We start from the raw sequence: 27,533 nt of genomic DNA, 5'->3' as shown, positions 1-27,533 counted from the left end.
TCTGCATTCCATTCCTGAAGAATGTGAAGAAATATAGCCAGGCTGACAGTCTTATAGAGGTGGTTTAATGGAGTTAGAAATCTTTTGAACAGGCAGAAGCAGCAGAAAATACCGAGAATAGAATAGAGTTCAGCTGGCAACTTGGGCCAAACTGCTTCACAATCAGTCTTCAGAAATCTGGTAAAACTGCAGGTTTCCTCTTATTTCACAAGCATATGCACTTGTGAGAGATATGAAGAACGATTCATGTTTGCCATACATTGGTTGCAATTCCTTATACAAAAGCTTTAGCTGGAAGGTGTTTTTCTACTCTTAACAAAATGCCCATATAAAATTAAGCTTGGCTTGTAAAGGACTTTTTTCTTTTGTAAAAAGATTCTGTATGGCTCACATCCGTAACAGATTTGGCCATTTTCTCCTCAAATATATCCCAGTAACATTTTCTTTTTTTGCAGTGAGATACTCCAACATTGCCATGCTTTGGTGACAAAAGTCTATCTCATTCATTATTAATCCTAGCAAGCCAGAGATACACTGAAGTTACATGCATCCCACAGAGAAGCACTTTCTGTTGTCTCCATCTACTTTGGTAAAACCTGTTTCCAAACACGACATAATCTATATGGAGAATAATACTTACTTTCAGTTCTGTGTTACTTCAGAACCTGACAGTATTTTTAATAGCTTAGAGCTAGGCTGTGCCTTTCCTCTGAGCTGTCCTCAGAGTGGTGTGGAAGAAGGAATCCTGCTGTCCCCTTACTCCAGGAAAGTAATGAGGTGCTGCATGCCCTGCAATAAACACTGTTCTTTTATACTCCACACTTGCCAAACTGCATTGACAGTTTCATTTAGTTTTACCCCAATCCTATGCTGCAGGGCATACAGAGGCATGGTGTGAGCCCCACCATATTACAATTCCAGTGGGATCCTCCCCCTACTAGGATTCTTGCAATGCAATAAGGAGAAAAGAGCAACGCACTAATACCACAGTCATCTAGGAATACACAATACCAAAGGAAATTGAAATTATAAGGCACTGGCACTTGTCACACCAGCCACAACATTAGTCTCAGACCTACTTCTCCATTCAGCCCTGCTGTGCATTTTCTTCTGCTCTTCTCTCCTTCCTCTTACCAGCACCAGAGCCAAGCTATCTGCACAGCCTGCCACATCACAGGATGGGGAGGCAGAGGAAGAAGAGCAGGCAGGCAGACCTGTTTTTTCTCCCTTTGCTGGTGGTACCTAGTGGCGAGGTGCTGGAACACAAGGGAGCTGATGCAAAGATAGGGTCAGGGAGAATCTGGATGGAGGGAATGACACAGAAGGTTCCTAGCACTGTAGGAAGCCCTATATCCCCGGACAGTGGGGAAATAGAAAGTACCCCCTCACCACCCCCAACACAGCATTGTGCTGCAGCTTTTACTTTGGGGTAAAATCCTTCAGAGGAAGGTCTCAGCCTCCATCAAGGTCCAGACTGGCTGGGAGCAGGAAGAGGCTGTGAAGAAACAGAGAGATCATAAACCCTAGTGAAATCCACAGTGCCATGGCACTGTGAAGTCTGGTGGCATGTTGAGACCCTGTGAGCAACACTGATGCCCAGAAAGCATGGCTATATCACCAGCAACAAGACTGTGCCCTTCTATACGCTGAGGCAAACTGTCCCAAATGATTGTACTTGCCCTTTCCACACAGTCCTGTCCAGGCACACTTTATGGGGAGGGAAGTCATTTGCACATAGCACCTGCCACACTCTTGGCCCCATTTGGGAGACCACAGAGTGATGTGTACACATAAAAATGCCCCCCAGATTGTAATCTATAATTTGATTTTTATTTCTTAGCTATGATATCTCTGTTGCACAGACACTGTAAAATAATCGGAATGGGGTAAAGAAAGCCTAGGCATTTTATTCCATGTGCCTGAGCATTTTCCAGGACGGGGGCTCCCATAGACCTCCATGTGTTCAAGAGAAGTTGACAGTTCCCTGCACTTCCCAAGATGAGGAATAATCTGCTGTTAGAGAGACAGAAGAAGGCTAAGGTCTTTCCAGTTCTCATGGCTTGCTTACTACCCAAGTGTAAGTCAACTTAGTCTAATTTGGATCAGAATCTGGAATACTCAGTGTAAATAAATTCAGCAGTTCATAAATTCTCAGAGACTCCTTTTGGGTAAGTCATAGTCATATGTTTTAATATTGGAGTACAATACTAGTGGCAAGTAATTCTTTAGATAAGGAGAGCTAATGACGAGCGTTGGGCTTGGATTTTTCTTCTTTTTTTCCGTTTAATTAAAGAAATAAGAACAAACCATTTACAAATGATCTATGTTTCTTAATTTAAGAAGCTGCTTGCTGAGTTACTGAAATGCTGTGGTCTGAGCCAAAAAGAGAACATAGATTATGCAAAGTTACTGACTCACAGCTGCCTGGAAGTTCCATCTGCAGTAAAGCACACCAAAGCTTGCTCTGTGGGAGGTGGATAACAAGGAAAGGTACTATATTTACATCTCAGATTTGTGCTTCCCAGTGAATACTGCCTAGAGTACAGAGAAAGGACTAATGAGTTATCCCTTTCAGTCCTCCCAACCTGTTTTAAAAATAAGTTCACCATTGCAGCAAACTCCTTTACAGTGATTCCTACTGGTGATGAAACTACTGGTTTATGAACTCATCTCTTGTAAACACTGATCAGGCAACCCACATAGCAAGGAACATCTCGGCATTAGGAAAAACAGCAGAACTAAACCCAAAGTTTTACAAAGCACAATGATTTAATGCTTGTTTTAAATAGCTGTCTTCTGTTTCAGAAAAAGTATATATTTTTCACCCATCCAGGCTGAAAAAGCATTCAATTGAGCTTCCTCTTGGTAAAATAAAAACAGTATGCTGATAAATTTAAAACCAGGCCTTCAGCCTCTGTCTTAGAAGGATGGTGTATGTTGTTGTCTTATAAATATGAAGTATCCTCAAGTTGTTCCTTATTTAATTAAAAACTTCCCTGGCTTTGAAGATTTGAGCCTTTTAACAAAACAGTGAAGACAAATTACATAGACCGATTTGCAGTTATTCTGAATTTGTCCTCTTCATCTGAAAGTAAAACCCTGGCTTCACTGAAGACACTGGAAACATCCTTTGATGTAAGGGTGCCAGGACCAGACCTCATCTGCCACACCCATTCCTGAAAAACTTCCACTTTGACTGATGAAGCTTTTGCAAAGACTGAGCAACTAGTTTTAGAACCCTGAACTATAGCTGCTACATTCTTAACACTTCTGTATTGGTCTAAATCATTGCACTCTTATTGCTTTATGTGGGGATTTTTTATGATTATTAATCATTCCTGTCACTAAAGGTTATCAAATCCATGAGTTTTAGGACTGTCAGTCTGCATATCAATATGAACTGAGCTGAGGGAAGCCAGAGGAAAGCTAACAGCAGAGCAGCTCTATGATAGATTCAATAGGCTCACAATGACCTCAGGATTGTTGGCTGAGCCTAAAACAAAGCTTTTGTCTACCTGAAAGAACCAACTGAAAAGTCTGCTAATGCTTATCAAATGAAAATTTGCAGCTATCAAATGACCAAACTTCTAGTACTTACAAACATAAGACGCGTAGGTATGTTGTCTGATTGCACCAAAGGATTTTTATAGAGCCAGATCTCTTCTGGCTGGATAACCCGCTGGAATGGATCCAAAAATTCTGTAAAGCTAAAAATAACAATTAAAGATGTATTTTTTTTCCAGTTTGAAAAGATGATCAAAAAACCCCACAAGAATCTAGCAGATTTAACCTCCCCCAAAGTTAATAATGGTATTGTATGCATTAATTATCCACATACATTGCTATCCTACATCACTGCTTTTTAGTACTACAACCTTCATAAATATACACATAGGAAAATGATTTTAAAAATTCTATATTCTACAACTTCATAAAAATTCCATAAATTTCACTCTGGAGAATAAATGGTCATTACATGCTTACTCTTGCAGGAAGGGTACTCAAAGGATATTGTGGAATTAAAAGATCACATGTAGCAGATGCTTTACACTACAGAAATTATACACCAAGTTGGCAAATACAAAATCTGTCTCTCAAATTTCAAGATCCAGAGTTTAAAGCTAGTATTTGCAGGATCACAAAGCAGGGAGACAGACACAGTTTAGACAATTCCTTCTACTGATAGAAAGAAAAGATAACTTCAGAGAACATCTCCAAAAGATACTTGCTCCTAAAACAAATTGTGCCAGAATCATAGTATTTTGGTTTGGCTGTCAAACTGAAACAGAATCCAGCTCTACCAGAAATGTTTTATTCAACTCAAACTGAGTTAACTTCATTCTCATGTCATCCAGCCCTCTAAAAATGTCAGTTTTGCAATTATGTTATTTTGAAATGAATAGCATCAAAATGAAATGTTGAAGTTGATCAAGACAATCATCAAGAACACATACATGTCCTGATTTGTCTGAAACCACCTTCTTTTTAACCTAACTAATCCCCCGAGCACTTTTGTTTTCTAAAGCTTGAATGAAAATCAAGAATATTTCAAATCTGTGACATGCATTTGAACAGCTCTATTTACAATAATCACGGACTAAAAAAGAAATGGAATCAAAGTAAAACCAGTCTTCCTGAAAGGGACTGCAAATGATATGCTACTTAAATGAATCATAGGAACATATTTCAGACCTCTGCCAGTTCTTTTATCAAGCTGGATCACCCCCAAGGACATTAAAAAGTTTGGACATTCTAAGCTGCCCCTAGTGAATTTTGCTTTCTTTTAATGAAATCCACTCTGTTAAAAAATGTGTTAGAACTATTAAACCCATTTTATTTTTATATATGTGAAATGTGAAATTCACACATGCAAAGTGACTGGAATACAAAGATCACCTCAAGAAACAAAGAAAATTAAAGGGAAATAATCATTGTTATATGGAAAGTAATTGTTTGTACAGAGATTTTTTTTTGCCCAACACTGAAAGAGGAAGCTGGAATTGTGATGTGATTCTTGCCAGAAGTCCCAAAAGTCTTTTAGGACTACATAAATTATCTCTCTTTTAAAACCGTATTCCTCTTCCTCCCACATAGTCCTTCCCTACCCTTTAACTCTTCTTAGCTTTGGAGTCCTACCAAATAAACTTCCTCAGAAGAGAAACATTACAGAAGTCTTTCCACAGTTGGGAGTACCCTGAGAAACAGCATTTCCCTCAGTGAAGCGAGGCTTGCTCTGCACTCCCCCTGCGTTACTCGCTTTAGGACTAGTTTACTTGAAACCAGTGCATCCGGGGATGGCTGCTCAAAGAATATGCACAGGGAGCAGCTTTCTGCAGATTGGGCTTCCCTAAGCCCACTGAGGCAGGGGACAGAGGTGCACCTGCCGAAAGCTTTTCTTACCATAAGTTTCTCAAAGCCAAGGGCTTTAAACCCTCCAAAGCAGGTTTTATACAAGTAACAACTACAACAATTAACTTTTAAATAGAACATGCTGAAAGCAATTTGTAAGACAGAGTAAAATTAAAACCATGCATATGCTCTCTTCATGTACAGACAGGTCCTCCAAGCCAGGCAGGTCAGTGATTTACTACGCACTAGCAAGCCTTATCCAGTCTCCTCGGTCCTGAGGAAATTCTTCTTTCTGTCTTCTCTGATGACTGACCAGTTCTGCTTTTTCACTGCAGTCTATGATCTGTCTGCATCAGCTTCAGGCTCCCACCTCCCAGCCTGCACTCCCACTGACCCTCTCTGAGCGCATGCAGACTCCCACTAGACAGAAGACACAGCAATTCTCTGTCTATCCCAACAGCCCAGCTGACCTCTTCTTCCTAAAAGTGAAGAACACAATCTAAGGACCAAACAAATTAAATATGCAGTCTTGCCACATGTGCTGATAGTTACGCTTCCATTACTGATACCGGGACAACCAGATTCTTGTGGAAACTTACGGACTCTAGTATGGAGGAAAGGAGTTTATTTGCTAAATAACCAGCTTCTTCAAATTCAGTTTGACTCTGCTCTCTCAAGAATATAGAAGATGAATTTCAGAAATACCAAAACACTCTGTTTCAGCATTTTCAAAATGAAAACTTATATTTTTTTCCTTTAAAAAATAGGCACAGAAGAGTGAAAAAAATATCTAAAAAGTACCATTTCAAGGAAATAAAACACCCCATAAATGAAAAATTAATTTTACAAATTTTCAGTTAAACTGGAAAAATAAAGGTTGATTTCCAGACAACTGAAGTAACTTTGTTCCCAAATTTCAAGCAAGAGTCCTAAATTCTATTATCTGTACTGATCTACTGTTAAAGATATGCATGACAGCTAGAAGTAACAAACTGCTGGCAGAAAGTGTTCTGTTGCCAAGTAAAACCACAGGCCTGGGCATGACTTTCAACAGACATCACCCGAGAGAGTTGATTATCAGAGATCACAAGTATACTGTCCAGGACTTAAAGTTTGTTATAAAAATGTGTAAAGAATCTGGGATCAGGACATACTTCACCACCCTTCTCCAAACATAAATAGCTAAGTACAAGCACACCTAGACAGCCAACAAATTAAAGAAGCTGGTAGAGTTTCAGTGACTACATCTTCCAGACTGCCCCATCTTTTTTGACGCACTCCCCCAGGTACATGCTGGTCTGAATGACTCAAAGCTCCCTTTTGAGGCAGTTCTCAAAGCGCTGGAACTAACGGCTCTGCCAAGGAACTCCTTGGAGCAAAGACCTGCTCTCTGACATTCCTAGGCCTTGATGTATTTCTTCAGACTAGGAAGAACAAACAATACATGCTCATTTATGCTTCAAGGTGATCACAGTATGGTCATTCAAGCATTGGTGCAGTTTTGGAAAATGTGTCACATTGGAGCAGACATTAAGTAAATTGATAAGACAAAATAACATGTGGTAAGAGATGACAGTATAATAAATAAAAAAATCTGATTCTAGTTGAAGATCGTAATTCTGAATTTTCTGATTTTCTACACTCATCATCTTTGTAAATTTCTAAGGAGAGATTCATTTCAAAGCTATCAATGACAGTAATTACAATTATTATTTTATTGAATAATAGCATTTTGTATCCACCACCTATCAAATCTGATTATGTATCCATTGCTTGCTCTCACAGGTGTTCTGAGTGTCTTCCAAGAAATTGTTCAAATACTATGTTGGGACATAATGCACACACACAAAAAAAAGCTTCTGAGACTGAGTAATAATTATTTCAAGATCACTACTGAAGGAGAAAAAATAGATGTAGAGGAAAGCAGATCTTATCTACATGAACAATACAGAAAAATAAACAGTTAAAGAAAACCAATTATATCAAAAAAATCACTTTTTTCCTCCACAGAAAGAGCTCAGCTGCCAATTAAATTTTTATGCCAAGACTCCGAACAATTCTCCTTTTTTTGAAGCATCACCAATGGGCAACTGGATACAAGATTTCACTAGCTTGAAGGCAATTCCCTTTGTACTCTATTAAGCAATCATGAGGACATATTGGTTTCTAAGCTGCCTGACACTTAGTGATTTATGTTCCTTTGTCCTATCCAAGAGTATAGTCTATTACTATTCATAAGCCAGAACAAGCTTGTTTAAAAGACTAGGTGTTACTAGTAATAAATGTGGTCTTCAGATAAAGAAAATGTTTCTAGACATTTTCTATCAGGCCAAAAATACAAGCTCATTGCTGAAAATACAAGCATAATCATACTTGATTATCATCCATGGCAGCAGGTGAGCAGCTTAGAAAGCTTATTTCATATTAGCCCATGAAAATTTTGTATGAGCTTCTTGTCTTACTTTTTTTTTTTACTTTTTGTTTTACTTTTTCCTGCATGTTTACACATTTGTCCAATATTTCTGGCAGTTTAACAGGCAAGATTTTAAAACACCTGTCTGACAACAAGTTTTTAAAACATAAAAAGACTTTCATTAATTTCAGTGGTCTTTGGCTCTAGTCCTTCAAATGTTATTTTTGAAGCAACGTAAGGGAAACAGGAGCCCTAATCCCATTAAAAACCTCAGTGAGAAACAGGTGCCTGAGATTGCTTTGGACATCCCAACATTAATATCTACCAACCCTATCCTAAATAAAAATGATCGTCTTTTCTAAGGGCACAAGCACTTTCAGGTTATATAACTTTCACTTCCATTTAATAGCATGTAGCACTTCAATTTCTATGCAAGCACCACATCACTGATTGATCAAGATAAAAGCAGGCAGCAGTTTTGTGAAAATATGGACTAAATGCTATTTATGAAATCATTCACAGGTAGTGAATGAATCAAACATTGCATAAACACCCTCACAGAATCTATGACCTGTGCTTCCACCACGGTCTTCAACTCCTGTAAGTAATGGCAGGGTATTAGCACCTCACTGTTGTTTCAGACACTGCTTACAGTATCTACTGTTCACTGGCATTCAGCAGCATGAAATCAAGAAGCAATAATATTTCACAGTCACTAAAATCAGTGGAAGGGGAGATAAAAGTAGTACTGCAAGTAGGAAGGTGTGCCAGAAAACCAATAGTAGCACATACTGCAAAGAGATCAGAAAGTGCATATAATCTAGCACCCTTTTAATAACAGGATCACTCCAACTCCCCAAATATTTGAGCAGGGAAAAGAGCCTGTCATATGATTTCTTGACAGTAATTCATGGGCAAGGTTGCATTTCACCTCTTTCCCATGTTAAGCGTTCCTGAGATGGTTTGTAATTTGTTCCCTGAAAAGCCCTGATTTCTGTGGAGCACTTATGTGAATGCAACAGGCTACTCTGCCTTTTTCACACTGTGAACCAAATTCTATCCCGTGGTTTCTCATGGAACAGTAACTGTATTTGCTGTTTTAATTCCCTGTCCTATAATCATTGAATATACTTGGCATAAACTTCTCAAAATTGCCCAAGTGACTAAGAAGTGCATTGAAGTCCCATGGGGAGTCAAATGCCAAAGTCTCTGTGCATTTTGCTTTTATTCTTTCATTAGACGAGCTAAGCTTTATAAATGAGAGAAACCCCTATTTTTATTTGTAAATTAACTACAGTCTCAACAAGAGTTTGAGATATCAGTTTATAATTTCATATGCTTCTTCATTGTGATGAATATATGTATATACACAATTTCCAAATGCTTCTCCTCCAGAAATTTCTTGACAGTTATGAAAAATTCATGTTCTAGAAATACTTTCATCTCCAAGAGTCATCTAAGAGCCAGAACTAATTCACTATAATTAACAAAGCAAAAAGTAAAAATATTTCTCCAACATAATAATGAACCTGGCCAGAAAAGCATTGGGAATACTTTCAGTTTGAAAATGTTTGCCAATATAATTTTTATAACATAGAGCGTTGAAGTCTCAGAGGTACTAACATCTCCAGAGCCAAAACATCCTTTCCCAAAACAGTTCACTACTCTTGTCAATGTGCTCGGTATCTTTCATTACTCTCAGTGGCACTCAAACTGAATGATTAGGCTTTATGTGACTACGTACCCACCCAAAAGAAATTGCTGAGGAACTGAAGTAGAAGAAGAAAGAGAGCTGGACTAAGGTAGGGCATAAAGCAATGTAAACAAACTAAACCGAGCAAGAAAAATAGGCAGCAGCTAAAAAAGATACGCCATGTTAGCCCGTCTTCCATTCATAGGAATTTTTGTATCCCATGGAATTTTTTTTATTCATGAGACTATTTTTATTCCACCGAAACTGAAGTTTTGGTGGAATAAAAGGTGCCCTGTACTGCTACGGTTCATAAGATGAAGCTGGTATTCTCAGTCCAGTTCTTAACTGCACATTAAGTGCAAGTTGATAATCATAAGTCACCATCTTCAGAAGAGGACAGCAGCTACCAGCCTTGTGGAGACGTCAACACTTGCTGTTCTTTATTAAAAGAAGTAACGTTTGACCACAGACTTGCTGACAAAAATAAAACACCAAAAAGATTTCCCTTTACGAATGTTTGGGAACACATCTGCCTTCTGACAAGCTACTGACTTTCACCATTGTTAAGCATCATAGAACAGTACAGCATCTAAAACGCATTACAGAAAGGCATCTACTTCACTGAAAGGACCATATAAAAATCATAAGCAGTACTGCACTGACAAAGTTTACCAAGCAGAAACCTCTAAGTGTTCGTAGTAGAAAATCCCACTCCAAATACAGCAATGGGAATAGGCTAGATAAGGCCCAACATTAGCATTGTACTGTTGCGCCCTGATAGCACAAGGTACAAGCTACCAGCAACGAGGTTGGAAAGTCTTCACCTTAAAACACCTACTGGTGTTACAAAGACTGTCACTGGCTAATAGCTGTACTCTCAGAGATTACAGATAGGATATCAGTGAGGAGAGGACAGAGGGGCTTCAGTCCTGACGATCCTCGGGACCTAGGTGTCTACTCCATCAGAAGCATCCGTAGCACATTAGAGGATTAGAGATAGTTCCTGGGTTTCCAGCATCTTTTTTTTTTTTTTTTTTTTTTTGCCTTGTTTCTACATTGTGAGGATTCATTTATTTTGTGAGAATTTATCTTCTTTCTAGATGTAAACAGTGGTTGTACCACATAACAAGTGACAATACATGAGAAACAAGAGGAAAGGAAGTTTGGCACCATATGGCACAACAAAGCATCAGAAAGAGTACAATGAAGAGGAACTAGTGATTGTGGCGCTGAGTCTTTTATGCCAGATACCTAGTGACTGAATTTCCTCTTTTCTAAGCATAATCTGTTGATAAGTAGATCTGAGCCTGACATGACTTTATATGTAATTCCTCCTCTGAGTGAATAATGAAGAGAGAGCTGCAAACCCGCATGTGTTCATGAACCTCTCCTAAATCACCACCAAGGGCTGGCTAGAAGAGTCTCTGACTACCATTCTGTGACTGCAGAATCCTGTGGGAGCAAACGGGAGCAAACTCATCAATACCTCTCCCAGTGAAACAGATGAGTGGTGACTCTGCTATTAGTACTACACTGTGCACTTTGTTACATGGGTATTTCTCTCTTTAAGTATTTCCAAAACCACCATAGCTTTCATGTCATAAATCTAGCAGTAAGAGCTTTTACAGTGTATCTGCCATGTTAAATTGTGCAATCAGTTGTCCTAACACTAGAGCTACATAGCTGTGAGCAGCATCAGTGAAGCCGAAGTTGGCAGGGCTCTCTACAGGTTGGCCTAATTGCAGAAGCATACCTACAATACATAACTCAGGGAAAGATTCTCACCCAACTGGTTTGCAGCACCTAACTTTTGAAAGAAGAGCCAAGAAGTAGAACACAGCATAGGGCACGACAGCTGTAGAGATCAGAAAATGATATTCTGAAAGTAAGAATTTGCTTGAGGGATTTCAAACAAGTGACCTAGGCTAAGCAGAAAAAGGTCAGCGTTTGCACTGGATGGTTACGCTGCACTGAACGCTCCCTATTTACACTGTCTTCACTTAAATTTGAACCTCAGACCTGCAACTCATCTGCAACACACTAATAGCTGGAAAAGCATTTGTGTCATGTTACTTGCAGAGATACTTGGAAAATAACTTATTTTCATGCCATGAAAAACATTCTCTTTTTCCTTCCAATTAGGTAGTAATATTAAGGAAAAATTGTAACTTTTCTACAGTTATTTTAGGGACTCTGGCAAAGAGAGACAAAAATGTGAAAGATTGAAACTGTGTGTGTTTGGAATGCAAAAATTCACTTAACACAACCGAAGCAGACTGGACAGTGATAAGTGGTTTACCACTCCCATTCTGCCCACCTCATAGATGTTGGAGGAGTTCAATTTCTGAAATGCTGCTGTCTGTTTATATTAGTGTGATGAGATAGCTTTGTGTGAGCTCAGAGGTTAACACGAGGAAGGAGATCTGCCTCTTATTTAATTTCTATAGTCACTTGGGAAATCCACAGTCCCTCAGCTATCAAGAAGGGAGTTTCATACTGGAGTACAAACACATGACCAAGGCCTGATTGTTAACAATGAACTGCAATTTCACCAAGGAAGAAGCTGACACTAAAAATAACTTCAGTAACAAACTCTAATCCTGTTAGAAAGAGCAACTTTTGCTATGGCTAAGGCACAATGATGGATATCAAGAGATCTTCTGTCATTTGCACTATTTTCCAACACAAGCTGGGGCAAATCATTCCAGCCAGAAGTGCCTATTAAAGTGCATTTAAAGTGAGACACCTAATGCTGCAGTCAGCTCATTAATTGGACTAGTATCCACATATGCCAGGTATCCACTGCTAACAAGCGTTCAAGCAGGAAATCAATGGCTTTAACTTTTCCATAGAAATAAAAAAAGTTAAAAGTTAAATTATAAAATACATTAAAAGTTATATTCCAAAGGATAGTAATTTTGCAAGAAGCATATTCATAAGATCAGAAAATAATTTTTTTATGTGGCCTTCATACAATTTGATGGAAACCTGTTATTATAACCATCATATTGCAGCTGCACCGAAACCAGTTTGTTAAGTAATTTTCTGTTGAACTGAGAAGAGATATAGAAGCAGCTGTATCAATAAAAGGAAAGTTTTATCTCCATCAGTTTAACAGCTAAGATGCTGCATTATGTACTTCCAAATCCAATGCCACATAGTATATACACCTATCACTTTTGATTAACAATCTATAATCCTAATATGGAGCTTTATTAGCCTTGACTGTCCTGCAGGACACAGGGTAGTTAATATTCACCAGAAACACTATACAAATATAATTCAGAAGCTGTTTTATTGCTGCAGAAATGAGAGAATCTGGTGCCTCTCTTTATTAGCAGTAACCCTCTGTTTAGAGGCAAGTATTTATGAAGACTGAGAATATACTGGCAGAAAGTAAATTGTAAGAAAGAAATGCTACCTTCATTCAGTCCTGATCCAGTGCCCAATATAGCTCTGAGGGCACAGCAAGCCGATAGCATTTTTAGATTTCTGTATTTTCTGAGAAGCTAGAAACAAAGGCTTCATACCACCTCCTGGAAACACTAGCAGTTCTAATCTCCATGTACGCAGCCTTCCCCAATTAGAGTTCTGTGGGTATATTTTTATGTAGGGAGGAGCCAAAAGCCATGGGAATTAAATCCTGGGACTGCTGGGCAGGGGGAGAAGAGTGACAGGGATGCAAAGAAGAGAAAATTTAGAATTCAAACTTGAGTACTGGTGCAAAAACATGAGGAGACTAAGCTGTGCCTAACTCCCACTGAGCCTTTTCCATGTTGTATCCCTTTGTTCCACCTTTCATTGTCTACATGAGCAGAGGCATTTCTAGACAGCATTCTCCTTGCAGCATGGACCAGGACTTCCTCTGTCCTCAGAAAATACTAAGATGCTGAGAGCTGATGTAACTAGCATAATACATCATAGAAAAAGAGCTGCTAAAATAATGTAAGAAAAGTTATTATATGGAGGAGATTAACTTGTAGATTAGGATAGATGCTGCTAAGATTAGAAAACTTCTCCAGTAGTGGCCATAGCCTTGCTAACAGGTAATTTATTTCTGCCCCTGAAAAAAATGTCTTTAGCACTTGCACTTCCAACAAAACAATAATTTGCAATCCTAATATTCTCATGGATATCCTGAATTAAGAAACAATGCTAACATAATAGCATTTCTAGAAAACTAAGAATTTTTCTTCGGTGAGGCATGTGAAAGCTTTGCTTCATATAAAACAAAAAATTCAGCAAGTTGGCCCTGCCAACAATGGAAGGAAACCAATGAAAGCATAAATTATGAAGTAAATGAAGTGAATTGTGAGAGTAAGGAGGAGAAAGATGGAAAAGCTATTTGTTCCTTTATCAACCAGGGAAAATTAGGGAGATGGAAATGTAAGAAGAATCACAGAAACTTTAAATCTTTTTGTTTTTTTCTTTAAAGTCAAGAGACTTTAAAGGCAAGGCAAGCAGAGAACTGGTTCTCAGGAGTAACTCTGGCTTCAAGGTAGTCTGTATCACTTAAAACCATTTTTGAATATTTTAAATTAGCAACTGCAATGCTACATATAATCGGCAAATATGCCTGTGTCAGCCCTTCAAAAATATGACAAATCATTTTGATTAAGAATGTATTTAAAATAAATTGAGGTGATTTAAAGAAAATATTATCACGGCTGACATATTTCCCAGATGTGCTGAAAACAGCAGCAGTTTGCAGTGCTTTGCCTTGGTCTTACTGGCAAGTTTCCCAAATGTATCTCATATATCCACTGATTTTAACAGTTTTATGTCCAGATGTGACTTCTTCCAAAGCTGAACGGTCACCCTCTTTACCCTCCTCCATGCAGCAAGCACCTCAGTCATGGTCAGCTGTACTATTACCGGGCCAGCAAGGCCAATCATGATGTGACACAGCTGCTTCATCCAGAATGTGTCTAAATGATGGCATCTGGGCCAACCAATGCTTCTGAAAGACTATCTAGCCACTGGACCCTTCCCTAATGTGGTATCTAGAGCTGTATTTATACAGTTTTCATCAGCTGAGCCAAGGACTAGGTTTTAGTCTGCTTCAGCACATGGCTTGTCCCTACTGCCTGCAAGGACAAAATGGGTGAAAACCAGACCCAACCCACCCAACACCTCTACTTGAATTTTCCTTTCCTGACTTGGTCCAGATTCAAGAAACAATATGAATCAATGAGGAGACAACAGCCTGAGAGTCTGGGCTAAGTTAAAAGCTCAAGTCCTGAACTAACATGACAGCATACATTCACAACAGGAGCCCTGCTGTTTATGCGATAATACATAAATGACATAAGTGTCCTTAGAATACCTAACATGGCATAGGGAACCGGCAGTCCTTTCACAAAGCTGGAAAAAAAAAATAGCCTAATGTTTAAGAAGTTAATGTCAAATTCCTTAGTCCCTAAATTATTTGTCAAATGTTTTCTCAGGTCCGGCATATAAATTATCTCTGGGCAAGTGATTTCTTTTTTGTTACATTGTTTTGGTATTATGAGACCTAAGAGGAAAGGGCAAGGATTATCTGAACATGCATGAACAGTTGTTTTCGTGCACCAAAAAAGAATCCAAGAGCTTCCAAACTGGAAATTCTACTTACTAATGGGCTAAGCAGTTTGAATGTGAGTAGCACCTGAGCATTGCCAAATATCATTATTGCCAGTATGAATGAAAAGTGACTGAACCCACAGAACTTCAATTCAATGGGGGAAAAAAATGCTTATGCAGGAGTCAGACTACTTAACTACAACCTATTCGTGATCATTTCTTCCTTACAGAAGAGGCATATTTGGAAATGAGTAATGTGAAAAGAAGAAATAGGGAATAGTTGATCATGCTGCACTGCAGCTTTGAACAGAAGAGCAGAAGAAAAGTGGCTATAGTGAAACAGGAAAAAAAAGTACTGCAAAATGAGTCCAATTGTTATATTTTGGCCGTTCTCATATTTTTAAAACCTTTTGACCTAATACTGAAAGTAAATAATTCTGAAACAAAAGCATACTTATTCTGGCATTTAGCCGCTCCTGAGGTGAAAAAGCAGTTCAGTTGTTGTGATTGCTGCTCACACAGAGCAATGGCGTTAGCAGCTGAAGCCCAAGGCAAGCTGGCCAGAGCTGCTACTTATTATGTCCATGTACAGTACTTAAGGTGAGATGCAGTATATCTGCAGTATTTTAATAAAAATAATCAATAATGGTAATCTTATAGTAATATAGATACCAGCAAAGTAAAACCTATTGGCTGCTGTTTTTTATTGCCTTATCTGTCATTTTAATAAAAGCATGATTTATGCTATTAATTGTTGCCTCTACACTCTATTTTCATTAAATATACCTTATGATAGAAGCTATTTAACAAAAGCCATCTTAATAGGGGGAGAGGGGAAGGGGGGAAGTATAGAGAAAGGATACACCAAGTAATACGGTTGCTGACATAGCCATAGAAGTTTCAAAGCAAGTAGTTATATATTATTTTAAGTAAGTGGAAAACAGAATTCATATTACAGGCTTAAATCATCTAAGTAGATGCATAATGAATCAAAACATACTGCAGTCAGCAAAACTTTGTTTTTGAGGCTTATTAATGCTTGATTTTATTATATCTCAAACTGTTTTCACTCAAACTACTCTCAGAAATTCCTTGGACATTTCTTCTAACCTCACAGTAATTTGATAAAGCTGAGTAGACTGAAAGCTTCTGTTTATCATGTCTGTGCACCATACCACCGAAAGGTTTGCACCTGAAAGGAAAAACGTGCAAAGATGCTGAGTTTCTCTTAGAAGCCAAAGCCTTCCCTCTCAGTTTTGTCCTTCCATCCCTCAGTTCTTCTTTGAAAGTCCCTTCATAGCTCACTGTGACGGCAATACTTCTCTCTTCTCCCTCCCATGATAGTTCTTTAAGTTCTTGCTTGAGCAAGGTTTAACTATTTGGAGGAGATTGCTTAGCCCTAGCAGCTTATTCAGGAGCAGTCTCTGAAGTACATTAATAGATTTCTTCCACACTGAGGGATCTCCTCTCCATTCAGCCACTGCCCCACCCTTTCATCTCTTTAGAGGCCCCATATCAAAACCTTCCATTTCTACACGAGTTCTTGTCAAACTAGAAGGCTCAGTCAAAAGTTTCTCCATGAAAATGAAAACACTTATTTTTGGTCAATCAGAAAAATGTCATTTTGACCCAAACTGAAATGAAATATTTTATATGGGTGTCTATTAAACTATTTTTAAATAAAAAAAATTTTAAAAACCCTGAAATTTCAAATAAAACATTTCAGTAATAAAAGACTTTTTTGACAAATTATTCAGTAAATGTAACATGAAATCACAAATAGTTTTATTGCAGTTCTTCCTCCCTAGTTGCATTATGCAATGAATTTGTTTCTCTCCATGGAAAAAATGACCTGACTAATGATGTTCACAATCAAATCCAAATATATTAAAATCTTTTGATCCTAAAAAACTGGTGTGAATAATTACACATTCCAAAGACTAGCATTACTAATTATCAAAAAAAAAAAAGGATATATATATAAATAAAATCATGGGAAGAGTGAACATCACTTTTACCATTTTGCAGTAATCAACAACATTTTGTAATAATCAAAGTCCAATAGCAAGAGTTACACTCCTGCAAAGTATCTTGGACAGTAAATGAATAAAATTATTAGTAAGTGTCTCAGTGGGCTGTGAGAGCATGGTTAGGCTATTAGACATGTTCTCCCCTTAGTGAAAATTGGCAGCTAATGTAAATATAGCAACTGATACCAAATGATATTCTCCTCTGTTGTTTTCCATATGGAAGGCTTCATAACACTTGGCAAGTCTCACAAACATCTTTCAAAAATGAAGTACTTCTGAGCTGACAGTTACACCTTCACTATAAATTCTAAGGACAGTAGCAAAACTTCTTCACTCAAAATATAGTAAAATATTGAATCACAAGACTGCAGAGTGAAAAGTTTCACCTAATCTAAGATTTCATTTTCCCCACAATCTCTTCAACACAGAATATTTAGAAGGTGATATGTGACATGGCAATGCCCTCCAGCCAAAAGAGCTCATGAGCACCTGCTTGGTCTTTGACTCTGCCACAGTATTCTCCAAGTAACTTTATGAGTAACGCTGTTGCCTTTTCTGCCCATCAATAGGAACCAAAGTTCTACAAGAAATTTTGCTGTAATGTCTTCCAACTTTTCCCACATGCTGGGACAGATTCTCAGGCAGTATAAACATCAGCCCACCAAGGCTGGTTCATGCCAGCTTACAAGGCCATCTAGTCTACCTCCTTGCTGCAAAGCAGATTCAGCTTTATCTAAAATACTCCCAACATACGTTAGCATAACCTGTTTTTGAAAACTTCTAGTGGAGAGCCTACATCTGCCTCAGGCAATCTACTCCAATGCTCAAATAGCCTTACCATTAGGTTGTATTTCATCATACTCAGCTAAAATTTCCCCTGCTACAGTTAAAAATCATTACTTCTTGTACAGGCCTAAGGATGAGAAGAATAGTTTATCCTCTTTATCCCTCTTTATGGCAGTCATTCACACATGTTAAGACTTCTAGCATGTCTCCTCAGATTTCTAGATTAAACAACTATTTCTATCTTTTCTCAGAAATCATGTTTTCTATACCCCTCCTACCATCCTTCCCAATCCTCTCCAATTCTTTCCAGTTCACCTGCACAAGTAATTGTAATCTGCCGTTTATTACAAAACCACCAGTTTCTCTACCCTGTTACTCTGCCAGCCTGCAATAGAGCAATTCACACTTACTCCATTTTCCCTATATGCAATTTTCTTTTAATTAAGACTCAGTGATATTTTAACACAGAGAATTTTAGCCACTTGGATAGTAAAAAGCAAACAATGTTTTGTAATGCAGAGAAATAATCAAATACAATACACAATGACTATAAAGTCTGATTTACAACTAAGAAACACTCTTAATGTAGTTCTCTGCAGAATCACCTAGATCAGTCACAATTTCCTGCATAGCAATGGCTTGTGGTCTAATGATCACAAATTTACTAGGCAGAGATAAAAACAGGAATGGAAAGTACCTTGAAAACCTGACCAATTAGGAAAAGCTTTTTCAAGTCCTACAAAAGATCTGATGATAACTTTTTCTCTTCTATGAGGACAATCTAATTGTATCATCTGCGAAGCAGTTATTCCAATTCAGAACCCATTGAAGCTTTCTTTAATCATTCAAGCAGTAAATCCCTGATGTTCATTAGTGGATCACAACCAATACTCTAAGAAGGGATGCGTGCATTGATTTTAGCTTTGTCTCTGTCCACCAATCCTTGCTAGTGTAGATGAAGCCCTCGAACTTCCCCTGTTCAATATTAGTATTCTCTTCACTACAGAAAAAATATGACACACTAAATCTAACCCTTAATTCACTTTCAGTGTCATTAATTCTGCCAACTATTTTTGAGTACTCACTTTTCAAAGTCATCAACAGATTGGGAGACTATAAAGATTTAGGTTTATTGTGCCAGGTGTTAGGCATGAGTGCGTTCTCAGCAACAAGATTGTACTTCTTATGAAAAACCTTTCAATAAGAAATATAGTTGTGCCACAGGTTGACTGTGCTTAGATCAAAATATAAAATTCAGCTTTTTAAAGAAAAATTTCCCTTACAGAAACCAGGTCAGTCTTAGCAACATTCTCACTACAAAACATCTTCAATCAGGGCTGAGAGAAAATAAATCCACAGTGCCAAAGTCAATAAGCAAATAAGATCCAATGATCACAGAGTGATCATGTACTCCTCACAAAGATGGAGCAGATGCTTTGGTATTTGCAAAAATATCCCCTTTAGCATGGATTCACCTGGGAGTTCAGCTATGGAAATCAACTGTAAATCCTACCCTATTAATGGGACAAATAGAATCCATGCCATTAAATCCTCTTCTCTCTGGAATTCAGGGAAGACAAATGAAATGAAATTTAGTTCACAATCTAAAACCACTGATACAATACTCTATAGAAAAGGCTATCTTCTGCACATACAAAAGTCTGTGGGAAAAAAAAGGGCCTTTTCCTGAACAAGTTTATAAAAGTCAGTAAAAGCCTACCCTAGTTTTACTAAATAAAATATGAAAACAATGAAAACAGAAGCTTCAGCTCAGTGGAACTGCAAGTACTTTACTGAGCGTCTCTACTAGCGTGGTGATATTTCATAGATACTAGGACGGGCATACAGTCATTTTATTGTGCACTTCATATTACACTAGGTATAATACGTATTTATGGCCTTTTGTTTTTACAGTAACCTCTCAAGGAGACAGAACTGAGCAAAGTTAACGTTCAGGTTACATTGTGATAGATCAGCTGCAATCAGCAAGTTCCAGCAGCAATATGGCATTCTAAGTCTTTCAGCACTTCAAAAGTGTAACAGACTCTGACAAGCCCTGGAACAAGTCTGTTGCTTGCCTCTGGAGCTCAATATGCAACCTCTGATGTACACTTTCAGCTCCTAAGAAGCAGAGATGCAAGAAAGTCTTCTGTGTAGCAGGTTATTTCCAGAACTGTGCATTAACCCCACTCAGTGAACTAGGCTTCGAACAGGGCTACTAAGCTAAATCTTTTCCTCACTTAAGAATGATCTTGTTTACAATACAGTACCTACTTTTAAAAGGGTTAGTAATCAACTATTTTGATGTTCCCACTACTTGTTATCATTATTTTTTGTGAAACTAACACTGAAAACTCCAACCAAGTTCAATTTTCAGTGGACCTGACTATTGTCCACGTACCTTGCTACAAAGAATTTACCATTTGAATGAACAACGAGTGGGAAAAAGATTTATTACCCTCCCTTTGAAGACAGGAAATTACAGTACGGAGAAATTAAGTCCGAGGCTTTTAAGATCAAAAGTCAAAATCTGGTTCCAGAACAAAGTCAGGCAGAGTTACAGGATTCTCAAGTCTAGAAAATAAAAAAAATAAAAATAAGAAATAAAAAAAAAGGACAAGACATTCAGGTGCCCAAATACCAACTTCCCTTTGAAAAGCTCAGCTACAGAAACTAAACTTTAAATGTTCTTTGAAATCTTGGTCCAACTGATTTTTGCAGTTTGGCAGAAAGTATGTGTCAGAGTCAGGAACTCAATGTCTCAGATCAGTGTTTTCTTCTCAGTACTGTTTTACTTAGACTACCTAGGGATCTCTGACTGCTCATCATTCTCAACTCAACAGTCTAGCCTCCAAAACTCAACAGGTATGACACAGAGGGGGAGAACACAAACTGTGGGAAGGAGAAAATTAGAACTGCAGCATTCTGGAATGGCCTCAGCTAATTGATTTTCTGTGTTAACAAGACAATACATAATATCACTTAAGAAGGCAACTAATATTCAGAATATCCAGAAGAGGACCATCCGTTACAAAGAATGCTACTACAGAAAGCTGTTTCCAGCCTAAATCATTCCATTCATAATTAGATTAAAATCTTACTACTGAAAATTTATAAGACATCTAACTTGCACAGACTCAGCCTGTATTTACTTATACCATGCACCCACATGAAAGATGTCAATATTAGTTAAGACTGTACACTTATGTGTGTAATGTATATATGTATAGAGGCCTGCAGATAAACATTTATCCCCAAGGGAGGCTATTAATGAGACTGTGCTGTAGGGAAGATATCCAACTACCCTGAATGACATTTATATTTTAGTCACATCACACTCACTGACGAGCTCAAGGTTTGATGAAGCAATCCTTGAAAGACTGTCTTTTTAATCAATTAGACAGCTCCACAAACATCGGGGATATGTTGTTGACACTAAAAGTCATCTTACTAAATATACCACAATGCACACCAATTCTTCTATCTTCCTACTAAGACAATGCTGCGACCTTCTAAAACATCCAAAACAGCTGAAAAAGTTTTCTTTGCAGGACGTATCTAAAGCAGAACAGCATGTATTTTACTAGCTAACTAGGGCATTTCTACTGGCAATTACAGGCACACTCAGAACTACCACTCAATGTATCTCCTTTTTGGGACAGAGGAAGAACAGCATTTTAAGGACATCATCATTCCCAAGTAGAAGACCAGACCTGCTCAGAAATCTTTCTACAGTTGCCTTAACCTAATAAAAACAATTCAGTCAAAACAGTTGTGATGCATCAAGCATTCCATAATCAATAAATGCCACTATCCACATGGAGCAGATGAAAGACCAATTTTGTTTAACATCAATCAGGCATCATAAAATGCTGCAAGTCATAGAAATAACTGTAAAATGAAGGAAACAGACATGCAAGATCCTAGTCCAATCATTCCTCTATTTGTTTTTTTTTCTGTTAAAGTACATGCTCACAACTGTTGCATTAAACAATAAACCCTTTCTACTTCTGAGACCTTACATGCAAGATCTCACTTTTGAAAATCCGCTTCAGTATGCACAGATAGCTTTTAATAAAGTATCTAGCAAACTAAAACAAAAAAATGAAATGAGAATCGATTCTTAGTTAAAGCTAAGGTTTAACTGTAGAGCTATTTGACACTGTATAACGGTACATAAAATGTCTTCACTTAAAGCATATAACTGGTCAAATTATACAGTCAGAAGTGTCTTTGCCTAGTAAGTAGGATGCCACTATTTTCATTATGATCAGTTCGGCCTTGTCAAAATGCATAAGGCTGAATATTTTGAAAATGAAGATGATTTTGTTAATCTTAAGCAACTGGGAAAAACTGTACAGCAGAACAAAAATACCACTATCCTGCCTACAGTCTGCAACTCATGGCTCCAGGGCTGTTTTGCTAAAGGTATTCAAAGAATAACTATTCACCCTTTCAGTAAAGTGAGCATCAAATATGTTTTTCACTACAACCAGTTTTTTAATTAGTGCTTCTGAATTTCAGACAGCTGTAGGTCTTCAAATAAATTTCCCCTAACTAATCTTTCCTTCAATAGCAGTAAATCCTGAGAGCTAAAATAACCTTCAGCACTTGATCCTTGTAAATACACAAAAGCTTGAGTTGCTTAATTTCAATACCTAAACCTATCTTTAATTGCTAACTCAACACTTAGCAATTGCTAAGAACAGAGTATCTCATTATTGTTATTTAAAGTCTGTTGAAGTATTATTCATCCAAACCAATATGCGACCATCAAAAACATGCATAATTTGTAACACTCTACATTTGCGTGACAAAGGAGGACTTAAAAAAAATTAAAAGTATAGGTTTTTCCCTTCAGTGGAATGATTAAAGCTCATAATTATGACCACTGGGGAAAGAAGAAAGTTGCCAGAGCCAAAGTACAGAGAAGGTGGTTGTTGCTGTAGAATACATTCAAATTGGCAATACAGTCAATTTCAACAATCATCGACATATGTTTTCACACTTCCATTTTTATGAAATGACATTTATCACCAACCAAAACTACAACATAGAATATGCATCTTAAGGTACAAAATATGTATATTACTCTCAGTTATATTAATCAGTAGGAGGAAGCTAAAAAGACATCTGGGAGGCACAGATGGTTCATCTGACTGGCAATGAGCTATGGAACCATTCTCTTCAAGGTCAGACTTCCAATACTGTAAACGTTGGTAGTGACCCAGAGTCATCACCATCTTTGCAGAATTAAGTAACTTCCTTCAATCCAGTTCCTAGCAGACCACTATCTATGCCACAGTTGGCATCTCAACAGAGAAGACTTCAGACCTAGCTTCAAATCATTGGTGTTAATGGCATGCCCTTCCAAGGGGGAGGGGAACCACACTGCCTTTTCATTCCTAGAAACAGCTTCTGCAGCAGAGCTTATATTGCTGCTGCCTAGATTCTGATTCCAGGGCTTACCAATTCACCAGTAAATAATCATCCTTCAAAAGACACTTCAATAATCTCATAGCTCCTTAAAAATGGAGGCTCTCACTGTCCACAGAACCCCAGAAAGCACAACTAATACATAAACCTCTATAACATAACAACGTTTCAAAAAATGAGTAAGTACCTCTTAGGAAAATTGGAGAAAAATACTGAATACTATTTCAAAAGCAAAAAAGTGCTTAGGTGTGAGGTTATCTAAATATAAAAATCATTCTTTCGGTCTACCTAGAGATTACATTCTTGTAATCCTTACAAACAGATAAAGTGCAAGTCTTCAAGAAACTAAATACCTACCTGTGTGTGAATTGAGAATGCTATATATTTGGTACTTTTAGATATCATGATCTCTATACTGTCAATGAATGCTCTAAATGACCTATTATAATGTTGGAATTATTCCCCAGAATTCCAAGAAGGCAGGAGCTGAGCCACATTAAAATGTGAAAATTGCTTGCTTAGTCATTTGCCTTTTGGCATTATGGTGACTCTACTGAAAGCATTTCCTTTAGCCACCCAAGGCTTTCAGTTAATTTCAGAACTATTGCATAAAGTAAGTAGCAAAAAATCACAGAATCTTCTAGAGAGGAAATGGGAGACTGATGGCAAGCATACCCTAAAAATTACTACTTATAATATAAATAGGCATGATTTCTATCCTGTGGGGAAAAAAGCTATATTAAAAAGATCTCTTCTTGGTGGTGTAAGTGATGAATTACACCTGCAATCATAATGGAGGGCAAGGTTTTGATGTAACACCAGATTCTGAGGTCTTGCTCAGGCTATTTTTCCATTATCCTAGAAAAGAGTTCTGTGAAAAAGAACAGGACTACTTTCAAAATAAGATGCAACTTAGTAGAAAGGTATCAAAGGTACCTTACAGGTTTTTGAAGGTGTGAAAGTCTATCCTAAAATGAAGATGACACTTTTACCCAACATTGCATTTTTCATAAAAGATTTGCATCAATATTCAAGAGAAATGCGCTCCGAGGAAAAACTCAAGTATCAGGAAATTGGGCAAATAATTCATTAGCCATGAGAGGTTCAGACAGAAATCAAATCAAAGCATTCCGATACTACTACTTGTAACGCAGTATCACAACTTAATAGACACCCTAGACTATCACTGCAGGCACCTGTAACAAACACAATCACTGCTAAGTAGGAAAGCAAGTATACAGTGGCAGCAATTCATATTTGATCAAAGAATCTGATCTATAATACTTTAGAGGAATCACAAAGATTGAGAATATTCATCTTTAAGTATTAAGAAACTGAAATGCAAACTTATGTAGAACAGAACTTTTCCTTGTTCAAATTCATAGAGAAAGAAAAGTGTCAAAAAGAAAAAGACGGATGCAGTCTCCCTGAGGTATACAGAGCAAATTAAGGTGCAACTGCTTCCTGGTAAAGAAGCGAAGAAGAGTGTGCCTGCAGTGATGGCTGTACTTCTTTCAGCATCTAAAGAAATCAGATTTTCATCGCTTTTCTTCTTACATACCAGTGTGTGCATATGCTTTCCAAGGCCAGCTACAATACGCTATATTTCATATTCCCCCTGCCGCCCTTGCCCCGCTGCCAGCACCCGCGCTGAGGCTCTGCCACCGCGAGCGCCTGCCCCGGAGCGCCCCGCGCTCGCCGCAGGTCCTGCGTGCTGCCAGCCAGCTCTTCAGTTGCATTCACAGCCTGGGCAGGTCAGACCTCGTATTAAAAAAACAATCATCCAAACGGGGAAAGAAGAACAAAAAAAAAGCAGCTAGATATTTTGCACGTTTCTCTTACAAACAGTAGTTTCTCCGACAAAAAAAAATCCCGCAGGTCCTCGACAAATCCCCAGTATCCCAGGACAAATCCCCAGTGTCCCCGCGCTCCCGGAGCGACCCAAGCCCCGGGAGGGTGGAAGGGGAAGGAAAAAAAAGAAAAAAAACACACCCGGGGCAAGGAGGGGACACCCTCCTCACCCCACCGCGCCCCCCGGACGGGGCAAGGGAGGCAGCGCCGTCAACGACTAAGGGAGCTGAGGGGAGACGCTTCCCCCGCCGTCTGCCCCGGCCCGAGGGGCGCTCGCCCCGCGGGGTGACCCCCCCCCCACACACACACACACAGACACCCCGCCGCCCCGGCCCGAGGGGCGCTCGCCCCACCGCTCTTCCCGCAGCCCGGCACCGCGGCCGGGGGGCGAGGGCGGACTCGGGCGCCAGAGGGGAAGCGGGGCCGAGCCCGGCGGCGGGCGGCGACGGAAAGTTGAGACAGTTTCGGAGGCGGCTGGCGGCAGCGCCCCGGCAGAAGTTTCCCTCCCCCGCCCGCTCCCGGCGCGGCACTCACACGAAGACCCCGAAGAGCAGGACCCGTATGCCGATCTCGATCGCCAGCTCCCGCATGGTGGGTCCCGGCGGGCTCCGGCAGCCCCGCGGCGCCGCCTCTCATTCCCCGCGCCCAGGGCGGGCGGGGGCCCCCGGGGCGGCTCGGCCGCCTCACGCCGCCCGCCGGCCCCGAGGGAAGGCGGCCGCCGCGCAGAGCCCCGGGAGGTGCGGCCCGGGCCGCGCCATCCCCCCCGCCCCCGCCTGCGCGGCTGCCCCCGCCGCACGCCGGGCCGGGCCGGGCCGGGCTGGGCGGGGAGCGGCGCGGGCCGCCCCGCCGACGCGGCTGCCGGCGCGGGGGCGGCTCTCGGTGCCCGGCGCGGCGGCTCCCCGCGCGGGGCCAGGGGATCCTGGGGATTTCCACTCCCGCCCGCCCGCCCGCCGCGGGGCGGCTCCGCGCCTCGGCCCCCGCCGGCGCTGCGGAGAGCCCGGGCGGCCGCGGGCTCGTGCCCCGGCCGGCACTGGAGGGAGCCGCGGGCGCTGCGGGGCCCTGCGGACGTGGGGAGCGCTGCTTCTGCCTCAGCTACCGCCCCGCGCCACCCCCGCCAGCGAGGAGGAAATCAGCCCGTCGCCCGGCAGCGCCAAGAGCTGCCGCTGGCCCCGGGGAGCTCCTCAGGGCGCAGCAGCCTGCCGACTTCCAAGCCCCAGCGCGGTGCAGCTCCGATGAGGGCAGGCCGGCGTTGCCGTGTTCGTGTGTGGTCCGTAACGAAGGACGGCGCTCCCGAAAAGATGGAGCCAAGCAAGGCGGGGAGGAGGGAGCGGGAGGAAGCGGCAGCACTAGGCAAAGATATAGTGGTTGCTCGTAAGGGCTTTAACTGCCGGTAGTTTGTGCAACGGGCAATTACACGCCAGACAGCCCGTGCTGCCACTGAGCTTGGAGCCGTAATCTGTATGTAATCTTTGTAATCTTTGCATAAAGGATTAACAGTGTTTGAATGGTTTCTGCAGTATATCAGATACAGATTACAGGCTTTCCACTCACTTAGACATTCATGTCTTTTTGAACCATACTTCTTATTGCTAATGCAAATACCCCAGTATGTCATTCCTGCTCCACTTGGTCAGTATGCAAGATTATTGCCTAAATGGCTGTTTTGAATCCATGTCCGTTCATAGAGCCAGGTCCAGCTCTGTAAATAGGTGGAAGAGGTGGTTATGCAGGGCTGAAGATTGCTGGGATGAGACAGAGGTGGCAAAACAACCATGGCCTTGGTTTTCCCCTGCAACTCCTCCAATCCACCTGAACCCTTTTCCATTCTTCGCAGTGGCAACCTCTGAGCCACTGTAAGCCTTAAATTGCCTTAGCCTAGTTCTGCAGAGAGTTCATTTAACTCCGCATGGGAGAGATTGAGTTCTGATCATTTTAATTGTAAGATAAATTTAATCCTAAATCACTAAATACAGCAAACTAATTCATATTTAAATCTAATTTAATTATCTGCTCTCTACTGCCCTGCGAAGGCATGTTCTTCAGGAAAGTGTTCATAGCTGTTAGTGCACACAGTTACAAAGCAACCCATCAGTCGTGCATTAGGGAACCAACTTACTTTGGTATATCTGCATGATTATTGGTGGAGAATTAATGCTAGAGAGGTTTAAACCTATCTGCTTAATATATCCACTCTATATCAGATGAAGGCTTTGAACTCTGAATCAGCTACCATGTAGTAAAACTTTTATTGACCGTGCTTGTGGAAGAACAGAGAGGCACAAGCTTCCCTACTAACATCATCTAAACAATATGGGCTGTTTGCTCCAGCTAACTACATGAGTGCTAGATTTGTTGCAAGGAGTGACTGATGCTCAGGAAACACAAGTGTGTGACTGGCATTTGGAGAGAGCAC

At 40.0% G+C, this 27,533-nt stretch overlaps 1 protein-coding gene across 5 annotated transcripts in view; it reads right to left on the bottom strand.

The window, feature by feature from the left end:
- PLPP4 (phospholipid phosphatase 4) overlaps positions 1-26,420 on the bottom strand; it is a 71,932-nt gene extending 45,512 nt beyond the window's left edge. The window contains exons 1-3 of one of the 5 annotated variants that reach the window (XM_064514312.1): positions 25,655-25,762; positions 20,292-20,407; positions 3,599-3,707 (exon numbers count right to left, since the gene is read on the bottom strand). In XM_064514312.1, coding sequence (XP_064370382.1) covers positions 3,599-3,604 — 6 coding nt within the window. In that variant the 5' untranslated portion in view covers positions 3,605-3,707; positions 20,292-20,407; positions 25,655-25,762. Of the gene's footprint in view, positions 1-3,598; positions 3,708-20,291; positions 20,408-25,654 lie in introns of all 5 variants that reach the window. The other 4 variants (XM_064514313.1, XM_026105532.2, XM_026105533.2 and 1 more) reach the window with 4 other exon arrangements.
- Positions 26,421-27,533: the final 1,113 nt, after the last annotated feature.

This window comes from Dromaius novaehollandiae, chromosome 6 (assembly GCF_036370855.1).
Source record: "Dromaius novaehollandiae isolate bDroNov1 chromosome 6, bDroNov1.hap1, whole genome shotgun sequence".
Classification (NCBI taxonomy): Eukaryota; Metazoa; Chordata; class Aves; order Casuariiformes; family Dromaiidae; genus Dromaius; species Dromaius novaehollandiae.
The sequence above is the reverse complement of the archived record's forward strand: the minus strand, read 5'-3'. Positions and strand labels throughout refer to the sequence as shown.